The 25,514-nt window shown below is 48.3% G+C and overlaps 1 protein-coding gene across 7 annotated transcripts; it reads right to left on the bottom strand.

The window, feature by feature from the left end:
* Positions 1-944: 944 nt before the first annotated feature.
* On the bottom strand, positions 945-23,552 carry GGT7 (gamma-glutamyltransferase 7). Of its 7 annotated transcripts, none has more exons than XM_057703519.1 (15): positions 23,353-23,552; positions 17,012-17,247; positions 16,487-16,638; positions 15,132-15,249; positions 14,066-14,133; positions 13,778-13,851; positions 13,251-13,447; positions 10,915-11,002; positions 9,209-9,336; positions 8,947-9,035; positions 7,163-7,312; positions 6,926-7,043; positions 6,015-6,152; positions 4,795-4,894; positions 945-1,684 (listed from the first exon to the last, which is right to left on the bottom strand). In XM_057703519.1, exons 1-15 carry the CDS (start codon positions 23,519-23,521, stop codon positions 1,521-1,523), a joined length of 1,989 nt encoding a protein of 662 aa, XP_057559502.1. In that variant the 5' UTR covers positions 23,522-23,552; the 3' UTR covers positions 945-1,520. The 7 variants fall into 7 exon arrangements, with proteins under 7 accessions (XP_057559502.1, XP_057559498.1, XP_057559503.1 ...); XM_057703515.1 differs by having other exon boundaries at positions 13,778-13,941; positions 15,120-15,249; positions 23,353-23,544; XM_057703520.1 differs by having other exon boundaries at positions 4,802-4,894; positions 13,778-13,941; positions 15,120-15,249; positions 23,353-23,544.
* Between the last annotated feature and the right edge of the window lie 1,962 nt (positions 23,553-25,514).

The raw sequence follows: 25,514 nt of genomic DNA, 5'->3' as shown, positions 1-25,514 counted from the left end.
GGTCTTTTGCAGAAAAAGTTTGTTGACTGATCTGTACTCCAGGAGGAATACACTGGCATTCTTTCACCTCTTCACCATGGGGCCTTTGCACATACTGTTCCCTTTGCCTAAAATGACACTCCCAAACCCCACATCTAATCCTTTTCTATCTTACTCATCTTCTCATTACCTTGGGGAAGCATTTGCGGATCCCACCCGACAACTGAACTTGATTACCTTTCCTGTTATACATTCTCAAAGCATTCCTCATAGAGCTTATCATGATGGCAATTACCCTAATTATCTGTGTCCTTACTTATTTAATGTTTGACTTCCTCTATAGACTGCAAATCCATAAAAAAATTGTCTTTTTCAATCCTGAATATCCAGTGCCTAACAATGTACCTGTAATATAATGGATAGATACATTCATGCATGAATGATATAATCTGTAAAAGGTACTTATTGTCTGATATATACTACGTAAAGTATACTTTATAACAAATAGTTTACCTAGTAGATGTGCAAGTGGTTAAGAGCATAAATTAGGAGTTCAACATCCTGAGATTGAATCCCAGTTCTTCCATTTAATACATAACGAACATCAGACAAGTCTCTTAACCATTTTTTGCCAGTGTCCCATCTGTGAAATGGGAATACTATTAGTACCAACCTCATGAAGTCTATAATGAAGATTTATAATGTAATTAATACTATCCACATAAAGCATTTAGCATACAGCCTGGTACACATTGTGTTCAATAGATTCTCTCTATAATTATAATTATTGTTACCAATTATTTTTTTAGTGCAAGTCTTGGATAGATGGCAGATATTGCTCTGACCCCTACAAAGTTGACTCCAGCTTGCCCTGGAGTCAGGGCTACTGGGACAAGGTGAGCCAAAGCCTCCTCTCTCATTCCCAATCCCAACACAGCCAAACATAAATCAAGTCAGAGCCATGGTTAAGCAATATTCGTTCTTTAATTTCCTTTTGCAAATGGAAGCCCCTGAGCTGGTCCCCACCCCCACGCCTACCCCACACCCTGGGCCCCCCCAGATGTAAGGCCCCCACCTCAACTGAGGGGAGGAGGAGAGGAGCACCCCCTCCCTACGATGGTCCATTAAAAAAAATCCTAGTCACTTAAGAAATGAGGCTGGGGACAGGAGAAGAGAGCTGGAAGACAAGGCCAGGTCAGGCCCAACTGGAGATGCTGGGGTGGTGAGGACTCTTGAGAAGGGTTTGCAAGCACATCCCTAATCTCAGGACCCACATGGCTGAGGGAAAGGAGGCAGATAGTTTGACTCCTCAAGGTCCTGCCTGCCTGGTTGTGGACACGGACACTCACCACTCCTGCCACCACCACAGGCCTTCAGATGGAGAATTTTCCAGTTACTCTGAGATAGGGTTTGCTAAGCATCCCCTCTGGCCCCTGATCTGGGGCATCCCTGGGGTCCCTCTGAGACCAAACCTGGGAGAAGGAGGGACTCAAGGAACATGCAAGGGCGAGGAGCAGAGACCCCTGCCCCACCCCGCTGCTCTACAGGATGGTAGCTCCAGCTGCATCTGGGCTCCGGGGGTCCTTCACACCGATGATGAAGTTATTGGTTCTCCGGCTGCCATGGACCCAGGACAAGACATCTACCTTCTCCACGTGGTGACCCCTGGCTTCCAGGAACTCAATCTCTTCTTCTGTGAACTCACCTGAAAACCATTCCCCAACATACACACATTCAGAGTTTAGAGCACTGGCTCAGGGGTCTGATGGCCAGACCTGAGTCCTGGTCCTGGGTGCTCTACTAAGGACCTGTATGACCTTGGGCAAATTGTTTTACGTCTCTGAGCCTCAGTCTCTTCATGTATAAAATGGGTATTATCTGAGAACCTACCACATAAAGTTGTTGCAGGGGTTAGAGAAGATAATACACACAAAGCACAAAGCTCAGAGCCTCGTGTATAGTAAGTGATCAACAATGTATAGTCATTCTTAGTATTGGAAAAAGGGCTTGGCTTTGGGGGTCTTCACTCCACCTGCCCAGGCCAAGCTGCCATCATTACTTGCCAGGATTACCATTCTGCATCCAGTCCTGCTTCCTTACAGCCTAGTCACACAGCAGCCATTAGTCAGACCACGTCACTTTCCCTGCTCAAAACCTTCCAACAACTTTGATGACTCTTAGAATAAAATTCAAAGTCCTTACCAAGGCCTCTAGCATCCAACATCATCTGGAAACTTGCAACTCTCTGAACTCCTCTCCTCATTTCCCTCTACTCTCTCCCTTGCTTAACTCTGCTCTAGGCTCCTTGCTGTCCCTCAAGTAGGGCAAACATGCTTCTACCTCAGGGCCTTTGCACTTGCTAGTCTCTCTGCCTAGAATGCTCTCCTACTAGATAATCACAAAACTGGCTCCCTTACTTCATTCCCGTCTTCAAGAACTTCCCTGACCACTAACTAAAATAGCAGCCCCTCTCATCTTTACCTTGCTTTATTTTCTTTCCAAGTAGTTACTGCTACCTGCATCTTATTTATTTATTTACTGTGTCTCCCTCCACTAGGATGTAAGTTTTTTGAAGACGAGAATGCTGTCTTGTTCACTACTGATCCCCAGTGCCCAGAACAGGGTAAGGACACATAAATGTTAAATAAATATTTACTGGATAAATGAACAAATTCCCACCCTCTTGCATAAGTTCAGGTCCTCATCATCTCTTGCCTGGACCATTATCCCAGCTTCGTCTTGTGTTTCTCTGACTTAAGTTCTCCTCCCTCCAATCTACCTCCCCTGCATAAAACAAATTGGGTCATATCCCTCCCCTGCTCAACTGGATAAAGTCCATACTTCTAACATGAACCTCCATGGTAAGCCCTGTAACCTCACCTCCCACTACTCCTCAACAAAAATCTGATCTCCTTACTTCCCCAAATGGGATGATGTGGCGTAGTTCTTGAGATAAAGACACACGTTAAATAGCATTACATCACCAAGTTGGAAATATATTCCCTTTGTGGTTCACTTTTAATCCTTTTGATAATAGAAAGGACTACGTTCCAGTCTGGTCTCTAACATTTCTAATCTCCTTGTTTAAAAAGAGAGGAGGCCTCAGGACCTTCTGTGGGCACAGACATCTAACTAAAACCTAAAAACATTTGAATTTTTTTGTAGCTGTTTATCATCTATTTTTGGCAAGCGATGCCATTTTTCCATTTGTGATTATAAGATTTACTTTTAAAATACATTCAGGTTAAAAGGAAATCCATTTGCAGACACACATTATGTAAATAATGCTTCAGATGGTGTGCGAATGTGGCAAAAGTCATGAAGGTACTCGATAAATTCTGAAGTTTGGGAAACAATGTCTCTAGTCCAGCTAGCCTCCTGGCTGTTCTCTAAGTCATTTTTTCTGGCTTTGCCCAGGCTGTCCTCCCACTACCCCGCCCCCGCCCCCCGTCTAGAATGTTCTTTACCTCCACATGCCAAATTCCTGCTCATACATCAAGACCTGGTCAGTTGTCACCTCTTCCATAAAGCCTCCCAGAGCCCTCAGGTGGGCGAACTTTCCCTTTACCAAGCCTCCACGCATCATAGCCTGTCTTAGACTGTGTGCCTCTCAAGGGAGGGCTGGGATGAGTAGCCCTCACCCCCACAGTAACTTAGCACAGAGCCTTACATTCTATAGGGACCTGAAGATATCAGTTGAGCAATATTCATTTTCAAGGACTTGGCCTCATCACCCATCAGCCGGGATCCAAGTGTCACAAACCAACCACAGGGTGTGACTACTGAGGATCTAGGTCTGTGGCTTCTACCATGCTTCAGTCCAGGAGACATCAAGAGCCATGCAGTAAATAACTGAGTCTTTGGTATCGATGAGGTATGTATCTGATATCAATTCTGCCATTTACTGGTTTATCTTTGACTAGTTTATAACCTCTGTGAGCCTCAGTTTCTTTATCTGTAAAATGGGGAGATTGAACAAACAAGGACCATGTCTCATTCAATTCTGTATCTCCTTTGGACTAGTACAATACATTGTTCCAATAAAAACTCCTCAAAGGTACACATACTTTCCCAGTTATGAAATTAAGCTGTGTCCAAAATTAAGCACCCATCCTTCTCAGAGGAAAGTCTATCTCCTTACCATAATCCGTAAGGTCTGTGATCTAGCCTCTGCCTGCTTTCTGATCTTATCTCACCCTCATTCACCCTGGTTTCCTTTCTACTCCCAACCACCAAGCCCATTCCTGCAGTGAGTTCTTTGCATTTGTTCCCTTGGCCTACAAAGCCTGCCACAGTTCTTTGCATGGTGGGCTCTTTCTCACTCTTCAGATCTCAGCTTAAATGTCACCAAAGAGAAAGCTTCCCCAGTCACCAAGTCAGTCATATACATCATCCTGCTTTAATGCTCTGCAGAGCATTTATTTTTGCTTTTTCATATTTCTTTGATTATTTATTTTCCTGTCTGCCTGTAAATGCAGTATCCCTAGCACCCAGGATAATGCCTGGTACACAGTAGGTATTCAGTACAAACTGTTGAATGAATGGTTTGCAAAATGAACAACTATATCTTATTTTACAAATGAGAAAACCAAGGCTCAGAGTGGAGGCATGAATTTCCCAAGGCCACAGCCAGGAAACAGCAGGACAGGTTCCAATCCCCACATCTTTCACTGTTCCAAAAGGAGTTGGTTGCAAGAAACCAAACTTTCACTGGCAGGGAGTTGGTGATGGTCAAGGCAGAGGCACCCTTGGGAGGAGCCCCTTTCTCCACCCTGCCCTGTGCCCACCCCATGGGGACCTCTGCTCTTCACTCACTGTCCACCTGCAGGAGGTTGGTCTGCAGGTCGGGGTGCAAGCGGCCACGGGCCAGGCTGTCACTCAGGTTCCGGTTCAAGGTCAGGACATTCAGCAGAACCTGCAGTCAAGGGGCAGAAGTCAGGGCTGTCCCAGAGGTGTGGGTTCAGGACTCCACAGCCCTCGCCACTGGTCCAGATTTCTTAGTCTTTAGAACACTTACACTAGAGGTGTCATCTGAGTATCTCAAAAGCCCCAGAAGACAGGCAGGCCTGTGATGACTGTCTCCATTTCACAGAGGGGAAACCAAGGGCCAGAGAAGAACAATAATTCATTCCAGAGTTTGGAGAGAACTAGGGAAGAGGCACCACTAACACCCAGTCTCCTTTAATACAAACCATGGCTCTCCTCTCTTCTTCCTGGCCAGGAGAGGGCTGGGGGTAGTCTAGGGCACAATGTGTTCTAGGGCACTAAACTGAACCTAACTTCTTAACTTCTCTGGGTCTCATTTAACTTCTCAGTTTCCTCATTTATGAAATAGAGATAAGGATTCCTCCCAAAGTTGGGAAGCTTAAAAGGGTTAACACATATAACACCGTGCCCGGCACTTAGTAAAATCTCCATAAATGTTAGCTATTTGTTATTATCTCCATTTTACAGATGAGGAGACTGAGGTTCAGAGAGGTTAAGTGAATTCCCCAACACCACACAGTTGGAAACTGGCAGAACTTAGGCTGGGACCCAGAGGTGTCTGATTCCAAAACTCAAGTTTATTAACTCACCACCTGCCAAAGTATGGGCCTGGCACATATATCAGATGCTCCAGACATTTGTGGAACTTTGTGAGGTGTTTTAGAAGGTAGCAGGACCTTCCTCTCAAAATCAGACCCTAAAGAAGGCTGCTTGTTATTCAACATCTGAATAACAAGCAGCCACCTAGAGGCATGATGGGACTAGATCTTGACAGAACCCAGGCAACCCAGATGCTCTAACATCAATTCTACTGGCCCTGCGATTTCCCTGCAACCTGAGAAGACATGGAGCTTCAGGGCTCCATTTTTGCTAAGAAGAATGTAGTTCATGTCCCCAGTGCTCAGGATGGGCCTGCCACAAAGCAGCCTCAGTCCATATTTGCTGCGTGAGTAAGAGATGAGGATGAATCAGAGACATGAGTGGCATCTGCAGCCCAGGTCACAGCTCGGCTCCTGGCCACAAAAGGGCTATTGTGGGGGTAACCTCACCTGGGTCAGGCCACTGAGGCCCCGGGCAGCTCCATTGGCCCCCAGGGCAAGGTAGGTCCCACAGAGTCCTTCTGCCGGCCGGACCACAGTGGGCAGCAGGAAAGACAGCGGCCGCTTCCCTGGCTGCACCGAGTTCTCCTGTTGTCAGAGGACCGAGACCACAGGGGAATAAGAGGTGGGGCGGGACAGGAGAGAGCTACTCCACCACTCTTCCAACCTCTCTCCCTCTCCTGAATCTTCCACAGGCCCAATGTTCACGGGGACTGGCCCACCCCCAGGCCACAGTCTGCTGTTTGTGAAATGGGCAGGGTTCCTGGATAACTGAGGTAGACAATGGACCCACTGAGCTATTGGGCTGCTATGGGGCTACCATGGGTGGCAGGAGAGGGATCAAGCCAAGAAAGATGACTATGGGAAAGAACAGAATAAACCCCACCCTGGTCATCTCTATCTGTCTTTGTCCTGCTGGGGTCCCAGCTTGCAGGGTTTTAAGAATGCTGCTCTCACAACAGACAATAATTCATATCTCCTTTCTGCTCGAGTCCCTCTTCAGCGCCCCTTCGGTGCTCAGCATCACACAGCCATAGCCTACTAATGCTGAAAAGTACCCAAAACATCAAAAGGGGGCCGATATCCTCTCTGTACAATAGGTGAAGAAACTGAGGCCCAGAGAGGGGGCAAGACTTTCCCTGGGTCACACAGCGAGGCAGTATCAGAATGGCGTGAGGTTTCTTTGCACCCCACAGGCTCCGAGCCCTGGACTTGGGCTGGGGATGAAGTGAACACCTTGTTTAGGCTGTTTTTCTTTATAATATAATCTCTTAGAAGAAGTGGGGAGGGAGGAGCAGTCATACTACTGCACCTTCTACCTAGCCTCAGGGCCCCAGGGGAGGAGGGAAGCAAGGCCCTACCAGGCTGGGAGCAGGGTGGTTCGCAGTCCTGTTGGGCCAAGAGAAGTCCAGCATCTGGCTGTTGAGCAGGATCCCCGAGGGGGTGATGAGGCCACTGCCAAAGGGCCGGTTCAGGGAGCTGGGGGCCAAGGTTAGGGCCAGGTGAGCCCTGAGCCTGCCCTCACTCCCACCCAACCCCCACCTCCTTCCTGGTCCAGATGATCTCTTGTGCCAGGTTCTGAGTCTGAGCTGGCATACCTGACCATGGCCACAATGAAGTCATCAGGGCCCATGATCAGCACCTGGGCAGCTGTGGGAGCCCCATTTAGCTCATAGATGGGCAGGAGTGGGACAGGGGCTGCCTGGGAATCACTGATCTGGCCCCGGAAGTAGGCAGCCTCCACTTTGCTGAAAAGACAAGAGATAGGAGATGAACACACAACAGGCTCTCATTGTACCCCACCTACTACACTTTGTGATGTCTGTTTGTGCAATTATTTGATTAACATCTGTCTCCTCCACCGAACTGTTAGGTCTACGAGCGCAGAAGCTCACTTATTCCTAGCATATAGGGAATAAACAGGAAATAGTTACTGAACTGAATGAATTTATTTAGGTGTTATTCAGGCTTTCTTCTAGAGGCAACGTTTAATTTATTTCACGTTTAAATGAAGTCTTTTAGTTACTTGACTCTATTCATTTAATCCTTTCTATGAAAGTACCTGGAACATAAGGGATGCTCAGAAAATATTTGTTTTGAATGAACAAATTAATTCATTTAACTTAGTGTTTGTAGTCCAGAAAGAAAGCTTTATTAAGAGTTTAGTCAGAGGAGGGTTTTATATACAGGGATCTTTACTTGCTATTAGAATTTTTTTTCAAGGCACAAGAGGACGTGGCATGGTAATAACTATTTATTGGATAAATTAGTTGAATTAATTTAATATAGGTGTGTGTGTGTGTGTTTTAGAGCTAAATTTGCATTGATCTTGAAAACACGCAATTTGCTATTTTTTAAAGTTCAACTGAGGGTTTTTTACCTAATAATGGTTAGTTAGTTATTCTGACTAGAGAATGAAAAGTTACCAAGGACTACTGAAGACATACATTCCGTTTTCAACTATGAGGGCTAGTGGCCACACAGAGAAGGCACAGAAGGTCTTGTTTCAAGTGGTTTGGGGGGAAGGGAGGAGGCTCGGTTTTTAGGCTTTATCCTTGAGGTCTTGAGCTGGTTATTGTTTTCAGTCGCTGCTGTTTCTACTTCTTAATTATTAGCTGTTCATTTAGTTTCATCATTTCCAACTTAACTCACAGAGCGTTGTTTGAGTATCAATATAAATTTACATGAACTATATTTTTGGCTTCTGATTTTTCCTTTAGCTAGCCTTTAAGTCAATTATAATAGCAGTTAAATAGTAATCAATCTTATCCCTATTACCAATTATAATAACAATGATATTTGTTGAATATTTATTATGTACCCGACAACTTGCTAAATGCTTTGCATGTATGACCTTGTTTAGTCCTCACCACGACCTCATGAGGTTGGCACCATTAATGTCAGGCCCTGGTAGAAACTGAGACTTAGAGAGTTTAAATGACTTGCCCAAGGCTGCAGAGCTAGTGGATGGTGAGGCTGGGATTTGAACTGAGGCAGTCTGACTAGAGCCCACAATCTTACTACTATGTTATGCTGCTAATGTAGGTACATTTTAACCAAAACCCCCACCACCTCTAGTATTTGCTTGGGGGCTCTTTTCATTGTTATTAGGTTTTCTTTTTCTGCTCAAAAGTGGGAACAGATAGGTGCCCGCTAGGGTCAAAAAATTTTGAGAGCTAAACAAAGTAGACCACCTTGTTGTACAGATGGGGAAACTAAGGTGCAAGGTGAGGCAACCAGTGTCACATTGTGAGTTGGGGTTGAGCTGAAACTGACTTAGGACTTTAGGCCTTATTGCTCCACCAGCTGCTTTTCACCTGATTCTTTCCCCACATCTGCCACCACCTCTGTAGTACCCAGGGTCCTACCCCTGGGGACCCACCTGAGCATATCATCCATGCTCTCAGTGATGGTAGAATCATAGACAGGATCTCCCAGTCTGCTGGCCAGAGCTAATGCGATCTTCAGGGTCTGAAAACAGAGCAGAGATGCAGAAGAGGCTGCCAAGCCCCTGCCAGTACCCACACCAGGGTCTTCCTGGGTGAGAAAACTTGGAGGTGACTTAGTCATCCCTTCTGGCACTACCCCACCTTCCCACTTTTAGTGTCCCTACACCCAGGGTGGAGTGGAGGAGTCAGTCTTACCTCTGCCACCCAATGAAGAGCTTGTTCCCGGGATACCAGGCTGGTAAGATTGAAGCCCTCAAGGATGTTGAGAGCACTGATGAGGGCAGGGCCCGTGTGTGGGGGGCGGGGACTGAGAACGAGGTGGCCTGAAAGGATAGGAAATGACCAATGGCAGGGGAGGTGGTCAAGGCAGCTCCACATCCTCCATCACACAGACTCAAACTACTGCACTGAACCCCCCCATCAGATAGGGAAACTACATTGAGAGGCAAAGGGACCCACCCAAGTTCACATGGCAAGTCAAGGGCAGGGACAAGACTCCAACGGAGAACACTTGTCTTTAGTTTCCTCTTCCATATGAGGAAGCTAAGGCTCAAGAAAACTGTGATTTGCCCAGAATCACACTGGAGTCCATTGGCAGAGCAGGGACTGGTGTCCAGATGTCCAGAGTCCTGATCTACCATGTGTCTCCTTTCCACTCCTCCCTTAGGCCAGGATATTATTCAGGGCTCCTGCTGGTCCCACCTCTGAAACTTCCTGCGAAGAGCAAACTTCTCTTTCTATTTGAGGCCCCTGTTGCTGGATGTTTGGACATCAAAGGAACAATAATAATACCTGACGCATAACAGTAACATTAACTAATTAACTCATTTAATCCTCATAACAGGTGCTGTTATCATCCTATTTTACAGGTGAGGAAACTGAGGCACAAAGAGACAGCTGGTCCAAGGTTACAAGAGGTAAGGGGAGCCCAGAGTACTCAAGGTACTGGCATTGCCAAGCGAACCCAGGCTAGGGAGGGCAAGTGGAGATCAAATACTACACATTCAGTGCCTATTCTGATCAGGGTTATTTCCAACATCATCTCATCAACTCCTCATGGGCACTCTGAGTGGTAGGCACTATTATTATCTCCATTTTAAGGAGGGAAACAAGGCTCAGGGTGGGAAGTGGCTTGTTCAAGGTGAATGGCACAGCTGGTACTCAAATCCAGGTCTTCTTAGCTCCCAAGCTACGCTCTTCCTCTGCTTGGTATACCACCGCTTCTGGCAGGAGAATCAAGTTTAAGAGCTTGAAGCCTGGAGACCTACATGCAGAGGCAGCCTCTCCTGGAGCTTGAGGTGATCTGGGCCTCCTCAAGGGGAGAAAGCCTGAGAACCTTCTGAGGGACCCAGAAACCCACCACTTTGGGTTTGCACATATGGAGTGTACCCACGTCGTAAGCTTGGCTTTTGGGCTCCTCACCGGTTTTGAGGTTGGCAGGTCAGGTTCCATTCCTTCCCTGGGCCTCAGTTTCCTTTTGGCACAATGAGGGGGCGGATCTCTGACTGTCTTGAGGGTTTGTTCTAACCTGAAGCTAAGATGGATTTTGGTCTTATAGACTCTTCTTAGTAAATATAGGATGGTGAGAGGGGGCTGGGGAGGGGGCTGAGGCAACACAGACCCCAAATCAAGAAAACCTATGGCCAGAACCCCAAATTCCAGGCCTTAGCTTTTGACTGGACCTCCCTCCCCATATCCTTATTATTTGGGGTAACTGACCCCCACGACTACTTTAGAAGGTAGGATGGCTCTGGCTTGCTTCAACGGTTGGCTGCTTAGGCAGCTCATTGCCTCAGTTTCTCTCTTGTGAAATGGGGAGGAGCCACTAGGCCAAAAGGATGTGGCCACGGACTGGGAGGCTTCTCCTGAGTGGGGAGCCTGGGAACTGGGGGAGAGGTCACCTCTGTACACGCCACACACAGGCTTCTCCAAGAGGACACTGTAGTTGCTGAAGTCCTCCTCAGTTATGACACCCCCTGCGTGTTGAGCCTGGAGGGGAGAGAATGACCCCCCACCACTGTGAGTCACATGCCACACTGTCAGCATGTGGTTTAGCCTAAGGTTTATGTTTGGATCATACGTAGATCAAATGTTTATAACTTTTGTGCCTTCTGCAATTCCCATCATGGCCTTTAGGGACCCCATCAGCCCTGGGTACCCCAGGAAAAATGAAGGGGAAAAGCACTAATAGTAAGCACCCACTCTGTGCCAGATGTTGTACTGGATACAGTCTATGAATAACCTCCTTAGCTTGGCTTTCAAGGCCCTTTGTGATCTGGCCCCTGCCTACCTCTCCCACTTCACGTCCTGCTTTTCCCCAATGAGCTCTGTACAGTGCTCCAGAGTGACCTGCAGGTCCTGAACTCATGACTCCAGGTCTTTGCACATACTGCCCTCTGCCTATATAGAAGGAAAATTTTCCACTTACAGCAGCACTTGCCAACGAGATATCAAAACTGAATTCTGCATTTCACTACAACCAACTAAAGCCACTCTGAAACCATGATCTCTAGATGACCCTTGTAGGAACAACCCTTATGGGACATACCTGAGCACTCTACCAATCAATGATCCAATCTTGTACAAACCTATGGGCTTATTCTATAAAGCATGCTAATTTTTAATCCTAAATTAGCATAACCACTAGGAATCCTCCCTTTTCTTTTAGTACTTTTAGTACTTGAAGCCTCTGACTTCTAATCTACTCTCAGTGACCTACACATTGAATTTCTTGGCTTTGTCTGATAAGTTAATAAACTCAAATTTGGGTTTTTCTCTCTTGAAGCTCTGATGGTCTTTGTTAGAGTTTCCTTCATCCCCTTCTCCACCACCAGGAGAGGATACGCGACCCAGGTCTGGCTAATCATAGCATTCCTTTTCTGTGCCACCACAATTGGTTTGGGAATAGTCATAAGACCTATGACGGGCTGATGAGACATAACCTTGAGGCTTTGCTGGAACTACTGGAATAAGAAAGGCTCTTTCTCTGGGAAGGCTTGCTGGAACGATGGCTGGTGGAGAGCAGGTGTGGAAAGGATCTGACAAACAATGATTTCAAACAGAGGAAAACAGAGTCATGAGACCGAAAGAAAGAGAGACAGATCAAGTCCTTACAATGTGGATGGAGCCCCCTGGACCCAGCAGATCTAAAACCAGTACCCTGCTGGACTTTCCAGGGATGTCCATTTGGGATAGGCATCTATCACCACATCCATAACTCCAATGCCAAGCACAGAAGCTGGCACAGAGCAGGCTCTCCATGAATGTAGAATGAATGATGGACCTGTTTAATTCCCACAACTGTATGGCAGACATAGATATAACTACCCCCATTTCACAGATGAGACAATCACTAAGGTGGTCTGTGTATCCTGATCTTGTATGTAATATTCCGTTAGTGGTTTTGAACTATCGACAGTAGTTCTCACAACCCATTATTGCCTCAGACTAAGACTCTTTGAGGTTGGTTGATAAGCCCTTGTGTCAATCCTCCCCAATCCTGATAGCCACCAGCGAAGACAGTGTTTCCCTCAGTCAGAAAATCCAGGGAGCAGGGTGGGACTGTGGGTTCAGGCAGGCTGAGGTTTATCCTGAGTCTCCACTAGGCCTGGGAGGGCCAGAACAGGCCATTGTACAGGTTGGTACCAGCCCTGGGGAGCTCAAAGGTACCTCTCTCAATCAAGACACAACATTCTTGGGGACTTCTCTGGTGGCGCAGTGGTCAAGAATCTACCTGCTAATGCAGGGCACATGGGTTTGATCCCTGGTCTGGGAAGATCCCGCATGCCACAGAGCAACTAAGCCTGATCACCATAACTACTGAGCCTGTGCTCTAGAGCCCTCAAGCCACAACTACTGAGCCTAGGGCCCCATGCTCCTAGAGCAACAAGGGAAGCCACAGCAATGAGAAGCCCATACACCACGATGAAGAGTAGCCCCTGCTCGCCACAACTAGAGAAAGCCTGCGTGCAGCAATGAAGACCCAAAGAAGCCAAAAAAAAAAAAAAAAAAAAAAAAGAGGTTCTTTGTGCCTTATCCCAGTCAACCCCTCCAATCCTCCAAACCACTGATCTGATTCTGAGGTTAGTTTTGTCTATTCTAGAATTTCAAGTAAATGGAATCCCCAGTAAATATATGCAGAAAGAAAAATAGGGAGGGGGGAAGAGGACTTCCCTTCAGTAGGGTCCTCCCGGGAGGGGCGGGGCGGGGCGGGGCGGGGCTTGCTCCAAGCGCTCACCTCTGCCACCATCTCCAGCGTGAGGTTGCCACCCGCGTAGAAGGCGGCGGGGCCGTAGATGCCAAGCACATCCAGCACCGCCGCCAGGTCAGGCCGTCGCAGCAGCGAGCCAGGTAGGGGCGGGTGACCCGTCGGCAGGAACATCTCACGGAAGCGCTCAGAAGCATTGGGCGGCGGCTGTTCTGCTAGGGCTTGGGCTGCGGGCAGGGACGAGAGGCTGGGCTGGGGGCTTCGGGACTGTACGCGCAACAGGTGGGGTGGATGAAGGCTGAGAGGCCGGCCCTAAGCCCTCTGGCCCCCCAGGAGCCAGTTACAGAGGCGGCGGGGGCGCGAGGGGGGTGTATATGGGCCCCTCCCTAATCCCCTCATTTGAGGCTCCCTCCCAGTGAAGGTAGGGTGGTGTGGGAGGGGTCTGAGGAGCAAACTGGAAGAGAGGCACTTCCTGGCTTAGGACCCAGATCGCAGAGGTTCCCTCTCCCCTCTCCATCAACATCTTGCCTTTCCCTCCACCCCCAGGCCCCACTGACCTAGATCATGGGTCACATTGAAGCCATCTTGGGCCACAGCTGCTGCGAAGGCCAGGACTTGGGACCATGGCAGCCTGGGGGAGCCGGAGAGCAGGGGGTGGAGGAGGTCCTGGGGGAGGAAAAGGGGTCCTGGGGGCGAGGGGGGGTTTCTGGGAAGGAGAGTCCTGGCAAGGGAAGGGGATGTTAGGATGGGGGAGTTGGGAAAGGAGGAATCCAGGAAGGTAGGAGAAGGCCACCCAAGGAGGAGTGCAGGCAGGGGTCCCTGGTCCCCAGGGGGAGAATCTTTACCTGCCATAGAGCTGGTGAGCTTCGTATAGCCCCTTCACCATTCCGGGAACCCCCACCAAGAGCCCAGGCTGGGCAAGGCGGGCAGGTGAGGGAGAGAGGAGACCAGGTCACTGGAAGGGGGGGTGCTGGGCTGAACTCCACAGAGCCCCAAGCCAGGGATGGGGGGCTGGCACAGGGGAGAGACACAGGCCAAGTATCCCAGAGGAGGGACAAGCTGTCCCCAGAAGGCATCCCTCCCATCTCCCTGACTTCCTATCAGCAGAAAGGCCTCCTTTATCTGTCATAGGGATTTATAAATTAAGCAAACCCTTTTAAGAGCCAAGACATAACACTTTAGATGGAAACCTGTCTATATTGGATTATATCTTCTCTTGCCTTTTAAAACAGTGGACAAGGGACCCTCATTTAACCTTTTTGTTATCACAACACCATTACTCTGAACCATGATAATTCAGGGGTGTGTTTGCTGCTGCATTTTTGCCCCTGCATTAAAGATCTATTTTTCCAAGTTATTCTATTTCCTCCTTTGCTCTCAGTAGATAGTGGGTTTGCCTCCAGCAATTCCTCTATAATCTTCCTATATGTCATGGGCTGGGGAAGTCACCGACAACAGCCTCAGAATGAAATGTGTGAGTGATAGTGCAGCTACTTTGTGACATCTCATACTGCTCAATGGCTTTTTTTCTTCCTTCTTATGTGCCAGATAGGCAAGGTCGCCAGAGAAGAAGTAAGGTGTTGCTGCACTGCCTGTTATCAACCGTTCAGACTTTTTGGTTTATTATTATTATTATTATTTTGGCCGCACCATGAGGCATGCAGGATCTTTCCGCAACCAGCGGTCAAACCCATACCCCTGGCAGTGGAAGCATAGAGTCTTAACCACTGGACCGCCAGGGAGGTCCTGGTTCAGGACTTTATTCTGGTGGCTGCTTATCTCCCTCATAGCCTAAGAGCATCCTGCTTAACTCTTTCCCTCATCTCCATAGTAAATATTCAGCAAAGTAATGCTTGGGTTAGCAGAAGGGCAGTGAAGGGAGACCTCCCCCCTTCTCACCAGGGTCCCCACCTTGGTCTCCCAGGATCTCTGCAGGGCCTCTTCTCTGAGAGCCCCTGGTGCAGACTCCCGGAAATCAATTAGGTGGCTCTTATTTCGTCGGATGTCATGTACCAGCATCACACCCCCACTAGGAGAGACACAGAAGGGGGAGGGTGATGATAAGATGCCACGCCTCTGGACAATTAACCTGCCATTCCTTAACCCCCACAGTGATGGCTATAGGCTAGTTTGTCACCAGGAGTCAGGTGTCTGAGCTCCCTCCCCAGCAGAGATTCAGAGACTCTGCTACCCTACCAGGGTAAGATCAAGGGGGTTGGGGACCCAGAGTCCATGGACCTCTTCCAGCCTGTTACTGGAGACTTTAATCCCTGATTAGGGAAAAACCAGAGACTGGGAGAGCAGGATGTTCTGCTCTCCCTCCACCCCCACTCCCTACCACAGTTGGACCCCTGCCAGCTTCCTGCACCTGCATCTGTGGTATGTCCCTGCTCCCTCTCCGAGGACTGAATTATGTAAGGACAGGCTGTACACAACCAAAAGTGAAATTTCTTTAGTAGGACTTGGAGGACTGCTCTTGTAGGAGCCAAGATATGGACTTAGTCAGCTTGTCCCTTTTCTTTGGTTTGTTTCCATCTGAGACGGGGGTTACATCTAAGATAACTGGCCTCCCTAACATCACAGGGAAAGCAGGACACTTAAACAAAAGGGAGTGGTAGGAGCTATGGCCAAGTGGATAGTGCAAGCCTCATCATGAGAAACAGCATCTATTCATCTCCAGATAACTGCAGACGTGTGAGAATGTAGGCCCAATGTTATGAGGTCCCCTGATTGTTAAAGAAATGTTACAAACCTGGATTTTTATGAAATTTTTCAATTTTTTAACATTAGCAAACACATTTTTAAAAAATTAAGTGTGCAAATCAAACCAGGCTGTGTGCTGGGTATGGCCCATGGGTGGCCAGTTTATACTCTCTGTTTTAAGAGGTCTTACCCTGGGGTGTATTTTTGGAGGATAAAGGATCCATTGCTTTCATCAGACTCACAGGGATTTGTTTTAAGGATTTATAAACCCTAAAGGTTTAATTATCACAGCCTTAATTAATGACAGTATACCCCCAACTGTGTACCTCACTTTATAGTTTATGAAATCCTTTTCCCAGTTAAAGAAAAAAGCTTCTGAAAACACCTCCTCTGACTCCATGTGAAGAGAAGGGGGTAAAATTGGGTGTAGAAAGAGAAAATGCAATGAGTTGGGGCCCAGTTGCCCCTCTGCTCAAACTTGGAGACCCCCGCATGAGGCCTATTGACCGAGGGATAGAAATAGGCCTGGGGCACCCCAACCTCCACAGCTGGGAGCTTCTTACCCGCCCAGGCCAGAACTGTGCGGAGCCACGATCCCCAAACACAGGGCTGCTGCCACAGCTGCATCCACGGAAGATCCCTGTTTCCTGAGCACCTCTATGCCCAGCGATGTGCAGCGGGCAGCATCAGTCACCACAGCGCCCTGGTGAAAGATCTGGAAGGGAGGGGGGACTAGGTGGGGGCAGTAGGAGCCCCCCTGCTTTCCTAAGGCACCCCCACTAACCCCAGAACCTCCAACAGAGGGTGGGATGGGAGCCCTGCCCTTTTATCCCCTTGACTCTCACGAGTCTTCGCCCCTTACCTCAAGTGCCTCCTACCCGACCAGTTCCCTTCTTTGAGCTCTGTCCCCCTCACGCCAGGAGCTCCTCCCTTGAGACCTTCCTCTCCCAGGTCACCGCCCTCTCCCCTTTCCATTTGCTGGCCCCGTTCCTCCACTCAACCAGTCCTCAATTCCCACGGTCTCCTCCAGCGCTTCCTCACCCCTCCTCCCCAGATTCTCTCCTCTCTCCTTCTGTTCCCCCCCTCACCTGGGGGTCCCCGAAGTAGATCTGCATGATGAGCGCCACGGTGACACCGGTGGCAAAGGTGAGGCAGGCCGTGACGATGACCGTGAGCCCGTCCTGGCGGCAGGAGCACTCGGACGCTGCCGCGGAGAACGGGTCTTTGCGCGTCTCCCGCAAGGGCGACCCGTCCTGGCTACCCATCTCCGACGACGACGACGGCAGCCGCTGCAGCCGCGCTGACTTCAGGAAGGAGTCCGGGTCTGCGGGCGGCGGGGGTCGATCTGGGCGCCTCTTACCCGGCCCTGCCCGCCCTCTAGGCGGGGCTGAGTCCCACCCCCCCCACCCCCCCCCCGCCCCCGTCAAACTTCACTAGACATCTCCCCTTTCAGCCTCCCCGATGCACCCCAGGGAGGGCGGTAGGGGGTGGGGGAGTGGTCTCAGCTTAGAAAAGACCGCGACCCCCAACTGGGCAGCAGGGCGGCTGGATTCCTGTCCCCAGGCTGAACTGTCCGGACCGGGACCCAGGGCTGAGAACACTTCCCGGAGAGGCGGGGGTTGGGCCCTCCCTGGAAACCAGATCCTGCCCCAGCTGGGGCCCAGTCTTCTATGCAGGGAGGCAGCTCCCTAAACTGCGTGGACAGGCCCTGGCTTCTAATCTTCTTTCCATGATCCATCTATCCATTCATTCATTCATTCAGCACATATGGAGGGCCTGCAATTTGTCTGGTCCCATGCTACATGCTATGGGAAAGCAACAGACAGTTCCTGGCCCTCCTGGGTTTTGAAGACCAGTGGAGGGAGAAGATAATTAACAAGTAAACAAAGGAGTATATCATTACACGTTGTGGCAGGTGCTATGAAGAAAAAGAAGGCTGACAAGGTCCTACTGTACAGTACAGGGAACTATATTCAATATTCTGTGATAAGCCATAATGGAAAAGAATGTGTATATATATATTTATAAATATATATAACTGAGTCACTTTGCTGTATAGCTGTAATTAACACAACACTGTAAATCAACTATACTTCAATTTAAAAAAAAGAATAGAGTTATAACAAAAAAGAAGGATGAAATGACAGAGAATAATGGTACATGCTGGAGGCACTGAGCTGGGGAAGTCAGGCAAGGACTCTTGCTGAGGCGACTTTTAAGCTGAGAACTAAGGGATGAGAAAGATCCAGCCATATGTAGAGCCAGGAGTGAGTGTGCAGAGCGTTCCAGAAAAAAAGGAACAGGAATAAGTTTGGTGCATTAGAAAACAAATAACCAAGGTGGCGGTGGCTATGGTGTGGTGAGCAAGGGGAAAGAGTAGCAGGGTGGAGGTTAGGGCAGATGCGCCGGGCCTTGAGGGCTTAGTGAGAAGGTTGGATTTTACCCTAAGAGCCATAGGAGGCCACTGGAGTGTTTTAAGCAAGAATGTGAAGCCATCTGTTTTGTGTTTTAAAAAGATCCCTCTGCCTGCTATCTGGAGAATGGATCTAAGGATAATAAAGGTAGAGGCAGGGGAAATTTGAAAGCTACTTACTTGCTGGGTGACTATGGACAAGTCATTTCAAGTCATGAACCTCGCTTTCCTCATTCTAACAAGAGAGCTGATCCCTAACTGGCTGGGTGGGTACAAGGATTCCATAAGGTGATGTATACCAGGCACTCTGTGGATGCTCAAAGTTATTTCCATTTCTTTTCCACCCTGGCCAGGGCCGAGACCCTCTTCCATTCCATAGTTTCCTTCCTCTGGGTTATATTAGCCTTGAACCCAGGTCTCTAAATGGCCTAAAGGTCCTGGGTATTTGTGAATAGTAAAGAAATAGCCTGATAGCTTGACCTTAATATGTGATTGTATTCACAATGTGTTTTTAAAGGTTCATTCATTCAAAATATTTTTGAATACTTGCTACTATGGACTAGGAGTATAACCCCTTAAGAAGTCTGTGGGATAATATTAAAAATTGACTGTTATATTTTCCTGTTTGAAATACTATCATGGTTCATCAATGCCAAAATGATAAAAATCCAAGCTCCTTGACCTGGTGTTCAAGGCCCTCCATAATCCATACTTCCCTCTTTTGTATAAATAAGAAACCACATACATATATAGACAATTTTTAGAAATTATTTATGGTGGTACTTTTGGGGGAAGATACTGAAGGTAGGAATAAGATGGAGTAGGAGAATTTTTTGTTTGAAATTTTTACCATTTACATATATTTCTTTTGTTTTTTTTAATCAATACATATATTTTTAAATAAATAGGAAAAACTGCAGGAGATAAGAATGGAGAAGGGGACTTTTACTTTTTCTCACTGTTTTTTCCCCCATGAATATGTAATTTGTTTTTAAATTTTTATTTAAAAAAAGAAACGTCTTCTGGAAGCCTCCCTTAGTTAATCATTCTTGCTCCTAACCCTCAGCACCAGCACCAGAGTCTATAAATAAAACAGAAATTCATTTAACAAATATGTTAAAGTCCCACTGTGGACGCAGAACTCTCCTTGTCTCCTAGAGGTTTCAAATGAACTGCAGGAAAGGGTTTTGAACTTATATTTATTGATGCTAACTATATACCAGGCACTTGATATACATTTCCTCACTGAAGTGTTCCCATAACTTTATGAGAATCCACTCTCTCCATTTTATAGATGAGGAAACTGGGGCTGAGAAAGGTGATATTGCCTGCTTATAGTCAAAGATGAATAAATGGCAGAACCAAGAGTCTATGTAACTCGAAAACCTCCTTCCCATTGCTCCACATAGCATCAGGAGCCATTTCCACCCTCAAAAATGAACTTTATGAACTAATTCAAGTTGATATTTCCAGGCACTTGTCCTTAAATCTGTTTTCTCCAATCAGATATGAGGAGCCAGGAGGTAAAGGTGCTGTGGCCCCATCAGAGTTAAATATATTCAAGACTTCTTATTCTACCAATCATTTATTAAGAATATATATTATATATGAATATATAACATAAATATAAATGAATATCATTATCCATTTATTCAATAAAAATATTTACTGAGTACCAAATGTGTAAATGATGGGGAAACAATACCATTGATTTTACTGATGTGTAAGGACAACAGCAGGACACTGGGAAAAGGCTAGTTTGGGGTCTGAAGAAACAAGTCTTTTGGGAGAAAAAGGATGAGTTTAATTGGTTATTCTGAATTTGTGGGACAACAGCAAGAGTTGTCTGAAGGCAGTTGGTTTAGTAGGCATCTAATTTTTATCTGCTTAGACACCATTCCGCATTTAGTTTTCTTTTAGAGAACACCAAATCCCCTCTCTCATTCCTCATTCCCTCATTCCTGATCAGAGTGAGTATAAGATCTAAGCCTAGCCAATCAGAACAGGTGCCTCTGTACAGTGATTGTTTCAGGTTCATGTGACCAGCACCAGCACCAGCACCAGCACCAATGATACTCAAACTCTGGGTTTTTTGGTTTTTTGGTTTGTTTTTGCTAAAATATTGGGAAAGAGAAAGAGTCTCTTTTTGTCTAGGTTGTTAAGGTGGTAAGATGTAAGCCTGTTGCTGCTGGGGGCATCTTGCCCCCGCAAGATGGGAGGCTTTCTAAAGATGAAGCCCATAAAAATGAAGGCAAAGCAAAAGATGAAGAAAAGCCAGTTCCTTTTCAGGTACCTCAATGCAGCTTTGCCTGAAGCCCTATATCCTGAATTTTTCAGTTATGCTACCCAATAAAATTCTCTTTTTAGATGTAGCTAGTTTTAGCTGAGTTTATAACAAATGAACCCCAAACGGAGTTGATTTGGCAAGTCTAGAACTCAGGAGAGAGAGCTTAGCTGGAGACTGGGATCATACCTGGCTTGCTTACTCCCTTGAGGGGAGAATCACTAAAGATTTTTGAAACAGGGAATGACATGATCAGAAATGCAGGGTGGTGGATGGATTGGGTTGGAAAAGGGTGGGGGGAGAGGTAGGAGGCAGGAAGAATAGCTAGAAGCCTATGGGTAATACAGATAAAAGAGGATGATGGCTTAGTCTACAGTGGTGATGACAGGGACGGTGAGGTGGAATTTGGAAGATACTTAGGAAGGAAACAGAATTTGATCACTGTTTAGAAGTGAAAGGAAGGGAGAGAATAATGGGTGCCTCCTGGGCGTCTACCTTGGGGGAAGAACAGGTGTATGGGAAAGAGATGATGAGTACAGCATGGAACATGCTGAAGGTGAGGGACTTGCAGGACATCTAGAGGCAGATGTCTGGGAGAGAGGAAAACACACGGGGCTGGAGCTCAGGAAAGAGCAAAGAAAGTTTTCCCCATTCTTGGAGTGGTCACCATCTAGCTCTGTTTTCCACAGGGCCTACTGTGGGGTGCCTGGCACTTGGTTCTGGGGAACAGCAGGCTAGAGGCTGGCTGGGCACAACCAAAGTCCTGCATAAGAGGAAGGGGCAGTGCCACCAGGTGGCACCAGGATGTTGAGAACATAGGAGGTCATGTTAGCCAGCAGGCTGGTCCAGCTGGGCCAGAGGAGCCTTGGGGCTTGGAAGTAGTGTTGCGAGACATGGCATTGAAATGACTACACAGGTAGGATGGCAAGTTCCCTGGAACCTTAGTGCACAACTTGGCATAAGGTGCAGGTTCCCAGAAACTCAGGTGACCAGGGTCTCAGCTGGAGTTTTGTACAGTTGTGGGCAGAGTCTGTATTAACTCCTCAAGGAACTTCCTGAGGTTTGAGAACTCCCTCCTTTACCATTCTTTCACCCTGAAATTTTCTCTTTCATTCATTTATTTCTTCAACAGTTTTTATTGAGAGCTTAGCACTGTGTTGGATGGTGCAGAAAGGATGGTGAACAAGAGAGTCATGATCCTATCCTCATAGGGCTTATAGACATGGAATAATCAAAGGTCACACAAATAATCATAGGTTTTGATAAATGCTAAGACATTCATAGGAAAGGAGGATAAAATATATCAGGGGTTTCCAATCTCTAGATTGGGAGAGATAGGCATTCCCAGTTGAGCTGGAAGAGAAAACTAAAGCCTAGGTCAGGGCAGGTGTGCCCATTGTCACAGTGAGTCAGGACAGTGCTGGGACCAGAAGTGGTATTCTTGACTCCTGAATAAAGGACCTGGTTTCAGGCTTGTATCCACCAGGACATATCCTCCCAGTTCCCTCCCTGCTACCTCCTGATTCTAGGGTTACTCTCTTTAGAAAAGAAGTTTTAATCTGCAGCTTTGACATGTGATGGCCATAAGCCTCCCCACCCTCCCCTCAAACTCCCTCCAGGTAGAGTACAATCTAGTCAGGTTGCAGGGGCTGCTGGTCAGCACCAGGTGACTGGAGAGTGTAGAGGGGGAAAGAATTTGGGGCTGTCAGCCTAGGAGTAGCTACAGAAGGGCCAGGCTAGAGAGGGCTGGGCCAGAGAAGCAGGATCTGCCAGGCTGGTAAGTGATAGGGCTCAAGTGCAGGCACTGAGAGGAAGAGAGAGTGAAGCAGAAGGATGCTCTAATGCCGGGAAGTGACGTTGAGGGAATGAGGGATGGGGGATGGAGGATGAGGAATGGAGGGGAGGATAGAGCTGAGCCACATGGACAGGAGAGAGAGCATCACGGAAGGAATGCTCAGAGACCTCTCAGCCCCAGGTCTCCCCCAAGCCCTGTCTCCTCCCTCCCTACTCCCACCCCCTGCAGTTCCTGCAGAGGGCTGAAGAGAATACAGTAAAATTCTGGAGCCTGCTTCCTAGGGGGCAGGGTACCTTACTAACATCCTGGCCTGATCCACTGCTCTGGAGGGGGCGGGGTGAGGCATCCACAGGGCAGTGAAGGTGCTCTGGTCCCCAAGGACTTTGAGAGGTCATGCAGTCCATCCCCCTGTCTCCCAAACCATCACTCGCAGATAGATGGGAATCATATTTTCTTTACTCCTCCCTGGACATGAAGAGATTCTTAGCTTCTTCTCATGGTCTCTCCTTCCCACAATCCCTGGCTGTGGGTAAGTTCTTCTCAAGACCTAGTCTCTGTCCATCCTGCTGCAGTCTCCGACTTGTTTCTCCTTTCCTGTTCTCTGTGACTAGAGAAAAATCCTATTCTGGGTGATCACAGCTGTTCCTTAAGAACTCCCCTCCATCATTCCTTCCTTCTCAGTTGGTACTTCCCAAAGGGTAACCCCAACCCCTCCTACTGCAGTCCCTGGCATCCTTCTCCCTTGTCGCATCCTTAGCCTCCAAGGCAGAAATGCATCCCCAACCCTACCAAATAATTAACAGAGACAGGGAGGAGAAGGGAGAGGTCCAGGAGGAAGGGAATGAATTAGGGAGATGGAGCTGGATGTGATGCTCCGCGCAGATGTAGGGGGACCAGGGACGTCCCAGGGGGCAGGGACGGGGACAGCGGGCCTCACCGGTATCCGGGTCTCCCAGGAAGGCATCCTCGTCCTTGCGGCCCCTTAGAGGGACCGCGGGCGCCGGCTCGTCCTCCGGCAGCCTGGGGAAGCTGGTGATGCTCATGTAGTCCACCGGCGAGTAGGCGCCCAGGGCGCTCTCCTGACTGGCCTCGTTCTCTGCCGCCATCCTCGCCCGCGCCCCCGCGCAGCGCAGCGCCTGCCGGAAGTGGTGCGGCGGCGGCCGGGCGGGGAGGGGGGGACGGTTGCAATAAGGAGTGGGGGGGAAGGAGGGCGGGGCCTGAGCTCCCGGATCGCCGGGAGGGGGCGCCTCAAACCTCAACCCTGGAGGGTGTCGGGGTTTAACTCGTCCCCGCCTGCTTAGCTGTATCAGCCGGCATGGGGCGCGCAGGTTGGGGTGTGGGTGTGGTTGCAGAGCCTGGAGGACGGGTGCGGGTCATGCAGTGGGGGGTCAGGAGTGAAAAGCACGCGGTAAGCGTGACCTTAGTGGCTCGGGGCACCTAACGCAACCCAGGGACCTAACCCCTTCCTCCTTCCAGTTTGAGCTAGAATCCTCCTCAGACTCCAGGCTTCCTCCTCGGCTCGCAGTCCCTTTCATTAACCGCGAACCTCTCGTCGACCCCAGATACTTGTCTCTAATGCCAAACTTCTCGAACCTCAGACCCCTCCTTGGACTCCAAGATCCTTATCCTCCTATCTTAGACCCCTCCTTCGACCGCAGACCCCTCTTTCCACTTCAGACTCCGCCTTCACGCCCCAGCCCCAGCCCCTACTTCATCCGCAACCGGCTTCATTTCGAGACCTCTCCTTGGACATCTCTCCTCGGATGTCAGATCCTTCCCTGGACCCCCCCACATTTCGCCGACTCCTCTTTCAGTCACAACCCCTTCTGGTGCTCCTGACCTATCAACACAGGGCAGTGTTGAGGATCTTAAAAGCAGATCCCTAGATTCCACTCTGGCGAGCATGATTTAGTTGGCTGGAATGGGGTCTCTGGAACCTGCGAATTTACCATTATTTAAAGACTTTTTTTTTTTTTTAATGTGGTTCTGGAAAGGACACTTTGAGAAGGAAATAATGGTGGTGGTGATATGGCAGGAGTGGGCTGGGGTGGGGGAGGAGAAAAGGGTAGGGAATGAGTCTAAAGTCTAGGTATCTGGGTTCTATTCCCCCTGCTACTGCTTACAAACTGTGTGATCTTGGGCAGAACATTTAATCTCTTTGAGTATGGGTTTCTACATCTGTAAAATGGAGAGAATAACAGTATCCATCTCTGGGTTATGAGGACTAAATAACACATGGAAAGTTTTTGGTATATGACAGCTACTTAATACAATCATACAGTTAATACATAATCATTATTATCATTATTTCCTTCATCTTGTGAATTCTCATCTTATTCAACTCCATCCATCCTCTTCCCACTCTGAGGAATTCCAACTACACCATAGCTTGTACTACTACCATCTCCAAGCATGGGATGTTGGTTCCCTCTATTATTAGGCCTCTTGTCAAAACTTCCATTTCACAATCAGGGAGGGGCAGAGGGAGCGGGCTGCTCAAGCCCCTGGCCACACATCCTCGCCTTTCCCAACTGAACTGCTTGAAAATCCATCATGGGCCCAGCATCTGCAGTGCCACCTGTAGACAGGAGAGGGCAGCAGTGTGTTGGGAACAGCTCTGGGGCTTGAGAGAAGGGCTGGGAAGAGAGGGGAGAGCTGGAGGGCTGCCCTGAACTTTGTGCGGGATGGGAAGATGACCGTTTATACTAGGACTGTGTGCCATTGCATGTGCCTTTCTCTCCACAGAGAGGCTCCTATATCCTCAGTGAGGTCCATAGGGCTTATTATGCTTCAGTGAAGTCTGTTCTGAGAAGGGTCTGTCACCACTAAATGATGTCTGTGCCCCCTCAGTGGTATGCATTCCCTCAGTGTAGTAAGAGGCCCTTCAGTGAGGTTGTCCTCTCAGTGGGGTCCATGTCTCTTTAGTAAAATCTGTATCTTTTGTATCTCTCAGGAGGAAGCCCATATCCCCTCAGTAAGGTCAGTGACCTTCAATGCCATTCATGTCCTATTAGCAGTGTCCAGAGCCCTTCAGTGAGTTCTGAGATCCCTCAGTAAGATGTGTTCCCTTAATGGAGTCCATGTACCTTCAGTGAAGTG

Source organism: Hippopotamus amphibius, chromosome 12 (assembly GCF_030028045.1).
Source record: "Hippopotamus amphibius kiboko isolate mHipAmp2 chromosome 12, mHipAmp2.hap2, whole genome shotgun sequence".
Taxonomy (NCBI): domain Eukaryota; kingdom Metazoa; phylum Chordata; class Mammalia; order Artiodactyla; family Hippopotamidae; genus Hippopotamus; species Hippopotamus amphibius.
This window is presented reverse-complemented; position numbering and strand designations above follow the sequence as displayed.